Here is a 9,106-nt window from a genome sequence, read left to right as displayed (position 1 = left end):
AAAGAGATCAACTTTAAGACATGAACTGAACACCTTATCAGATGATTCTTCTACAGAGTACTCAAGAACCAACCTAACCGACACTGCAACAGAATATTCCATCCCATATACTACTGCTACTGTCCATTCCACCACCAGGAGAAGAGGAAGATAAAGTAGGGAAATAGCCACATGGGCAGGAGTCAACGAATATAGAAATAATATACGTTATCAAAACATGTAACACTATTGAGTAAACATGTTCTCTCCACGCTCCTAAAATCGTCGTATGTGTATATAATGTTCTCCTATATTTTTTTTTTTTCTTTTTAAAGAATAATGGAATGTCCTCTCTTCACAAAAAGAGTGATGTTCTTATTATCCACATATAAAAAGGGGGAAAAAAAAATTATACATTGTAGAAAGAAAAACTCTTACATATATTTGTATAAGTATATTATATGCAGTATATTGAATGAAAAAGAATAAAATGTCGTTCTATTCCTGTTCCTGTTGTTGCTACTGCTACTGTTTTTATTATTATGGATGTTCGGGTGTATGCACACATACATTATTGTAGTGTTTGGTATGTGAACACATTATTATAGTGTTTGGATGCACATTAATATAATGTGCGCACAAGGAGATACAGATATATTATATATACAACAATAAACTATGTTGCTTGGCCACTCTGTTCTTTTAATTATTTGCCCTTTTCTTTAAAAAAAAAAAAGAAAGAAAAAGAAAAAATGAGAAGAGATAATTAATATACGAATTATAATGCGCATTAAAAGAAGGGGAGAAGGAAAAAAATTTTCTCCTTCTACTACACCATTATAAAACGGAAAGGGGAAGGTGTATAGTGCTACAAATTATCCTATTACTTATGAGTATTGCATATCATTTTATTCTTCTCTTACACATATAATACATATAATTCATATAATTAATACAGTTAATGTAATTAATATAATTCAATACAATTAACACAGTTTCTTTGGTATTATATTCCTTCTCTATTTTTTCCATAAATGTACCCTCCCTTACTAGATACGGAACCATATATAGAATTAAAAAGAAAATGCAGTCCCCATGTATAGATTACATGTGCGCAACAATTCCTAGTAACATTTTTAAATAAGAATAAAACATATATAAACATTGCATATTTAAATTTCAGAGGAAAAAGGAATTACACCCTTATATACGTAATAACCGAGTAGGGTAAAAGAAAAATAATAATATAAAAATACTCAAGGGGGGGGGGGTGTCCGCCCATAATTTCATAATAAAGTGAATGAATGAGAAAGTACATGGAGAGCTCATTCCTCCCCTTCTTTATTTATTGTACGGCTCCTTAGCACATTTATTCTTACTTTGTATTTTTCGTGCACGTGATAATTCAATGCACATACATAATATATTATGAGCTTTCGGAAAATTAAAGATTACGCATCTTGAAGAAGTAATAAAATTTTGATATTTATATAATTTCCAATGGTGAGCCTCCTTCCCCTTCAGAATATATATAAGTGGGAAAAAAGAATGTTCCCGCATATATATATATACATTACTTTATGAATAAAGAAATAGGAAGAACACATTCCAATACAAATGCACATTATACATATACAACAAATGTATAAGGAAAAATGGTAGGAGGAGGGGCAAAAGCAGTAAGGGATCATTGCTTTTTTATTATGTAAACAATTATATATTAAGATCCGTAGTACTCCATGCATAATGTAATAAATTTAAAAAAATGCAAATACACAATTATATGTACTCCACCCATTTCAAAAACTACATCTTGTGTAGGGTGACTGTGATGTGAATACATTACCTTCCAAAAAAATATATGCAACATTTAATGAAAGCAAAGACAAGTGTGAAAATAATGGCACCAAGACCACAGTATCGAATAGATTATGGAGTGCGTTAAATCGGCACATACAAATTCTGAGTTATAATGAGAACATTATGAGTGCTTACTGTCACGCAATTGAAATGAAAGAAAAAGATGAGTCTGATGATAAGTATTGCACTTTTTTTTATTATTGGGTAGGGGATTTATTAGTTAAAGGTTCGATCGTTCAGGAATTTTCAAGCCTTATGACAACAATTTACAATGAATTGAAAAAATTAAACGTTGGAAATGAATGTGAAGTTTTGTACTCTAATATTGATTTTACCATCTTCGGTTTTATGAAAAAATTATACGACTACACGCAAGACGAAGGTACTATACGGGAACAGCTAGATGACAGCAGTAATAGCAATTCTTGCTGTAAGCAGCAATATCTCTCTTACCTGCAAGAGGCTGATTCAGCTTATACATTGATAGATGCGAAATGTAATGGCAATCCCCCTAATGGGAGGAGTGAATACTGTACCAAATTTAACAACGAATACAGTAAACACAATCCTCGGGACCTCATGAATTCGATGTGTAAGGTAGCATCTAAACCACAAGTGGAGGAACTTGCATCACATACTGCAGAATCAACTGGTTCTACACCCAGCACAGCAGATTCAACAATTCCTGCTGCTGCTGTCTCCAGCACTGCTGCACTATTGGGAATTCCAGCAGTCGCCTACCTTCTATATAAAGTAAGTAAAGTAATTAACATAATTAACATAATTACAACAATTATAATAGAGCTATATATAAATGCTACATATGTATATGCACCTACATATATACAAATGTACATATATATATATATATATGTACATATATATGTAGGTCTACATATGTATACGCATATATATGTGTGCATACTACCCCCCCTTTTTTTTCCCCCTTCTTGCCTTCCCTTTTCTTCCAGTGCGATTTCTTACCTTCCGGAATACGTAACACTTTAGGAGGAAGCAACAGTAAAAGCAGAAAAAAAAGATCTACCATGCAGCGCAACTACGACGACACACTCACAGAAGACGACACTTCTACAGAATACTCCACAGACAATTCTTCAACAGTAGGGTCTACGGATAAATCTACTTTATATAATCAACGACCATATCTACCACCTCAAAAAAGGGGAGGAAGGAAGAGAAGTAATACACGAGAAGGAAATAAAAATATACGTTACCAACGCATGTGAACATCGTATGTGAAATTCGAAGAGTTTTCCCTGCGCCCCATCAGAGGAAGCACAAAGGACCCTAAAGCTTATGCAGTGTGTATGGGTAAGACGCAAAAATTACCATTTCTTCCTTCTTTCCTTCTTTTTTTTTTTCTTTCTTTCTTTTTTTTTCCTTCTTTTTTTTTCCGTCCTTCTTTTCTTCTTATTTTTTCTTTCCTTTTTTTCCTTCCTTCCATTTGTATGCTTGAATAAGCACATAAGGGAAGGAGGTACTCCCAGAAAGCAGCGCCGATGCGCAAAAAGGTCCTGACATTTTCGAAAAAATATTTATTTTAAAAAACAAAAAAAAAATTTATGAAGTTAAAAAATTTTATAACAGAATGAATAAGAAATTTTTTTAATTCCTCAATAAAGAAGAAATTTTTACCAAAACAAATCAAAATAAGGGAAAAAAAATTTTTCTTCCCGGCTCATATTAATTACACATAAATATGTAAACACTTTCATGCACAAAACGAAAAAAAAAGGAAAAAGCACCTCCATATAACAAAAAAAATTTTTTTCCCACTTTTATTGACCACACATAAAAGAAAACAATCTAATACACATAACGAAAAAAAAAAAAAAGAAAAAGAAAAATATTTACTACACCCTAAACCCGGAATCTGAACTTGGATCCCGTTACTTAGGAACATCAACCATAGCAACATCTTCCTTACGAACAAAGTCTTCCTCCCTAAATCCGCAAACTTGAACTTGGAACCTGTTCGATAGGAACATCTTCTGTATGAACCGTTTCCTTAGAAACATCTATTTCAGGAAGAAAGTCTTCCTTCCCTAAACCCGGAATCTGAACTTGGAATCTGTTCCTTAGGAAGCTTTTCTTCTTTCATGAATTCTCTTCCCATGAATTCTTGAACCAAAATTTCAAAAAAGTCTTCCTTCGTCGAATGCAGGTTTTCCCTTTGACATTCGTTTAAGACTTCTAAATGAATATCAATAATCATGCGACGACGTACACCACCACGGCGACCAGGACGATGACGAACGCCCCGTTTTTTTCTCCTTTTTATAGGCATAGAACGAGGTTTGCGTTCCTTTACTAAAGTATATCCATGGGTACCATCCTGGTCCACGTGGTACATAATTTGTTCCTGTAAGGTTAGACCACGCACTTGATAAGCTCTTCTGTAACGTTTTCTTCTCTTACCAAGAAAGGCAAAATACTACAAAAAAAAAAAAAGAGAAAAAATATTTCCTTAAAAGGGATGCGAAATGTTTGTTCACACGCAACAGTAATTACTACTACACATTCCCCAAAATGCGAAATCCTACACATATACACCCCTAAAATGCGAAATCCTACACAAATACCCGAACTCATTCATTTACCACAATTTATTTTTCTTTTTTCTTCTTTTTTTTTTTTCTTTCCTTTTTTTTCTTTTTCTTTTTTTTTTCTTATTCTTTCTATTTTTTTACCTTCCAAAGTAAGTAGGTCGTGATTGAAATACCAATGAAGACGGGAATGGTGGGAAGGTATGGGGTAAGGAGATCAGTAAGGTTGTCAATCTTGCGAACAACTGCAAGAGCGGAAGGGGCGGTGCCTCCGGCACCCTCCCCTGAATTAGCACTAGCTGTACCACCTCCTGAAAAACTTCCCCCATCAGCAGGTTGTTGACCACCAGCATTCGGATCAGTGACAACCTGATCACCTGCTCTAGCACCCTTATGTGTTCCTCCAGACTTCTGTTTCTCTTCCGGGCACCATTCAAAATCCTTAGGATCAGCTGGATTGGATGCTGAAGAGGATTTTGTTGAAGTATCTTTAACTCCTGGACCTGGGAAGTAAGTAGGGCAAGGATTAACTCCAGTATTATGAAGAGTTATTAAAACCGAAGTTATGGTGGGGTGCACGCCCTGGGTGAATTCTTTTTGTGTATACGTCCTGAAGGTGTGAGTAATTTCCTTTCTCCCTTTTCACCCTTTACTTTTATGATTCTTACCTGGAGTGTTCCCATTACTAGTGGAACTGGGTTCGGGAGAACCAGGATGAGTATTTCCGGAACCTGAAATGTCGATAATGGATTCAGTTGGAAGTGTAATCGTACCCTTAGTTAAGGCAACATCAGCCATACTACTGCCTGCAACACCTTTAGGACCGGTGGCCCCAGTAGCTTCATTAGGATCAGAAACATCAATAGTAGATACGGGGGAACCAGTATCAAGAAGTTCCAAACATTTCTCAGCTGCACTAAAATCACCATCCACTTGATTATTCATACATTCTGCTGCAGTAAGCTTACCTTTTGTTTTTGTATCCTTATCTTTTTGACTTCCTGTACCTGAAGCACCCGACTGTGCGGGGGGTACTTTTACATTCTTTGCTTGATTTGAGGTACATGGGAACCAAGTCAGTATTAGATCACCTTCAGGCATTCCTCCTTTCTCCTTCTTCCCCACCCAATTATCTACTTCCTGCAGAATTACTTGCTTGTCAGGTACTGTACACCTTGTACCATTCATTTTACATTCCGCACTTCCATTTCCACTTTTATCTTCCTCAAATGAACTCTTTATTCTATTTACATGAATTAAGACAGTTTCTTTAATTTTGTGTATGTCACATTTATCCTTAGTTAGTTTCCTTATAATTAAATCACCCATTATACATTTTAAATATTTCCTCAAATTTTTCTCATTTTCTGTCATCTTATTTTCTTTGTCCTTCCATTCACCCATGTTATTCATCCAATAGCCTATTTTTATTAAAGTTTTGCACATTTTCTTGACATTATGTATATTTTGCTTCCCAAACTTCTGCACATTACCACACAAATGGTTAATTCCATCAGCATCCGGTGACCTACCTATATATTCTGCCAACTCACCTAACATGCTTTTTATTTCAACTTGTGTAATAGTCTATAAGGTAAATAAAGGAGAAAGAAAGGAAATGAAGTAAGAAAAAGAATATTTCTATATATATATATATATATATATACAATTTTTTCCACACCCCGCCCTTCCCCCCTTTCACTTCTTAATTCTACTTCTTTCCCTTCCTCTCCTTACTATTTTTATAATTCTTATGTACACAAATATATACATATATGTATACACATATATGTTTACGTATATATATGTACGTGTATATATATATGTGGACATATACATATACTGATATAGACAGCAGTATATTTCTTTTTTTCTTTTTTAAATTTGTCTAATTTTTTAATTTCTTAAAATTTCCTTAAAAAAGATGAACATATTAAATCTTACGCATTGGTTGTTGACTTTATTCATTGGATTCCATGTTCTTGTTGGTGATGATGGTTCGAGTGTTTGTGCTAGAACATTGTGAATGGTTTGATGCACTGCTTCGTTCATTATTTCTTCCAGAACATCCTTCTCTGAAGTTACACTGTCTTTCTGTAGATTCAGTTCTTCATTGTCCTTAACATCTATTCCTAAGTACCTTAGGGCTCCTATGTTAAGGTTTTCCTTTCCACTTCCTTCTGGACACTTTTTCCCTTGCCTTTCTATTATGTGCAGTGGACTATTTCCTGGGTCCACTTTACTTAATGCTTTCGCTAATGATTCCCTACTATTTCCGTCCCGCTGATATTGATTTATCCAATCACCAACCTTTTCCCAAATTAACCCCTTTCCCAATTTTAAACTCTGGAGATCCACCCCTTTACATAATTCATTCCCACTTCCAGGACTCCTACCATGACTTTTTCTCCAATCGACCACACCACCTTCAACTATTGGTAATACCTTTTCCATACTGCAATGCGTTCCTAACATGCTCATCATGGTTATTCTTCCTAGAAGACACCTATAATAAAGTTGCAACTTCCACTCTTCCTCTGTTTCATTCTCCTTTTTCTCTCTTTCCTTCCATTGGAAGTACCCTGTGCTGTTTTTCATCCCCGCTTCGTGCTTTTGCTCGAATCCATCCATCCAAAAGTATATTCGTAATAGAATTTTACATAACTCTTTTTCGAAGTCCATGTTATTGCCCAACTTGGAACATATTCCCGTGTCATTCCCCGCACCATCCAGTATATTATCCATCATATCATTGAACACTTTCCCCATATCTTTCCACATAAGTTCCTATAAGTGTGAAATAACGTAAGCACATATATATATATATGTGCCATATATTTTTTCCATCCTCTTCCTTAGACTCTTCCTACCATAGAACCTCTTTCCTTCCTTAGACCCCTTCCTTCCTTAGACCCCTTCCTTCCATAGAACCTCTTTTCTTCCTTAGACCCCTTGCTTCCTCCTCCTTAGACACTGCTTCCTTCCTCTTTAGACCCTTTCCTCTCCTTCCTTCCTCCTTAGATCCGTTCCTTCTCCTTAGATCCTCTTCTTTCCTTCCTCCTTAGACATCTTCCTTCCACTTAAAACCCACACCCCTAACAATCCTTTCTTCTTCTCCCTAAAAACCTTCCTTCCACCTCTAACAACCTTCCTTTCCTCCTCCCTAGTCCACCTACCACCAACCTAACAACCCATCTACCACCAACCTAACAACCCACCTACCACCAACCTAACAACCCACCTACCACCAACCTAACAACTCACCTACCACCAACCTAACAACCCACCTACCACCAACCTAACAACCCACCTACCACCCCTAACAACATTCTCTTAGAGCAACCACCACCCCTAACACAACCTTCCTTCCACCAACTATATAACAACCACCACCTAAGAACCCACCTACCACCACCCCTAACAACCCTCCTTCGACCCTACCCCCTAACAACCTTGCTTCCACCTACCACCCCTAACAACCCTCCTTCGACCCTACCACCTAACAACCTTGCTTCCACCTACCACCCCTAACAACCCTCCTTCGACCTTACCACCTAACAACCTTGCTTCCACCTACCACCCCTAACAACCTTACTTTAAATATATTTTTTAGTATATTATTATTATTCTACTACAGCCTTTTATATTTAAAGTAACTTACATGTAATGGTTCGTTCCACCCGTCACCCCTTGCCCATAACCAACTTAGCAGTAATTTCATTAAAAATTCGTGCTGTCCTGTGGAGGCTGTCTTTGCCGCCTTTGGTCCTTGCATCATCCCTGGTGCCATTCTTCTTACGAGACTTATTATAGTACTATTGTCCGGGAGACTTACTACCGATCCACTATGTTTATTCTCCCCTTTACATTCTCCCTTCGGTTCTCTGCTTTTTATTATTTGCATAATGTCTTCATTTCTGTCCATAGCAAGTTGAATATACCTTAACATGGGCATTCCCCCTTTTATTATCATCATAGGCTCCATAAATGTGGGTCTGCATTCTTCACACATACCCTCCCCACTGAATGGTTTGTGCCCTTCCCCCATTGCGCCAAATGCATTTTTTATAACAGCATTTGCTCCGCAATGCACATTTTGATATTTATGTAACCACATATTAAGCACTGCACATCTTACATATGCCTTCATTTCTTCGTCAATTTCTCCTTTCCTACATTTACCCTTGTCCATTTCCTTCATTTTCATCAAACTATTTACAATGAACGCACACTCTTCCTTTTCCTTTTGTGTCATTTCCTTTCGCGTTTCTTTCCCTATCATGTCGCATAGGTCTATACCAGTATCCTCTTCAGCCTTCATACTCATTTCTTTCAACATTTCATCAATCAAGTCTTTAACTGTTTTGGCAAACTGCGTGCGTAAGTGGAAATAATGTATTCATATATGTGTTCCCGGTGTCCTATATACTCATTATTAGAAGATAGGAACAGTATAGTCCATATAAGCATATATTAGTGCGTCACATATAGTGAATATTATATTACATCCCCCAAGTTTCTTTTTTTCCTATTAGGGCCACCTTCCCTAAACCACCTTTCCTTCAATGCTTGAAATTTATCATCTGAGGGCAATTTGTCCATTTTTAACAAAACTTATTCCATAATTTTGCTACTTTTAACATACGAATAATACATTATTAAGTACTGCACATATTGTGTACAGCAGAACGTACATACAT

The 9,106-nt window shown here is 36.3% G+C and overlaps 2 protein-coding genes across 2 annotated transcripts; both read right to left on the bottom strand.

Moving 5' to 3' along the window:
* Positions 1-3,883: 3,883 nt before the first annotated feature.
* On the bottom strand, positions 3,884-7,151 carry PCOAH_00006330 (SICA antigen; the record flags this gene model as incomplete). Its single annotated transcript, XM_020057443.1, has 2 exons — positions 3,884-4,294; positions 6,717-7,151. 2 exons carry the CDS (start codon positions 7,149-7,151, stop codon positions 3,884-3,886), a joined length of 846 nt encoding a protein of 281 aa, XP_019913254.1.
* Positions 7,152-8,037: 886 nt separating this feature from the next.
* On the bottom strand, positions 8,038-9,008 carry PCOAH_00006320 (SICA antigen; the record flags this gene model as incomplete). The annotated part of the gene is made up of 2 exons (XM_020057442.1): positions 8,038-8,778; positions 8,913-9,008. 2 exons carry the CDS (start codon positions 9,006-9,008, stop codon positions 8,038-8,040), a joined length of 837 nt encoding a protein of 278 aa, XP_019913004.1.
* Between the last annotated feature and the right edge of the window lie 98 nt (positions 9,009-9,106).

This window comes from Plasmodium coatneyi, chromosome 4 (assembly GCF_001680005.1).
Source record: "Plasmodium coatneyi strain Hackeri chromosome 4, complete sequence".
Taxonomy (NCBI): Eukaryota; Apicomplexa; class Aconoidasida; order Haemosporida; family Plasmodiidae; genus Plasmodium; species Plasmodium coatneyi.
This window is presented reverse-complemented; position numbering and strand designations above follow the sequence as displayed.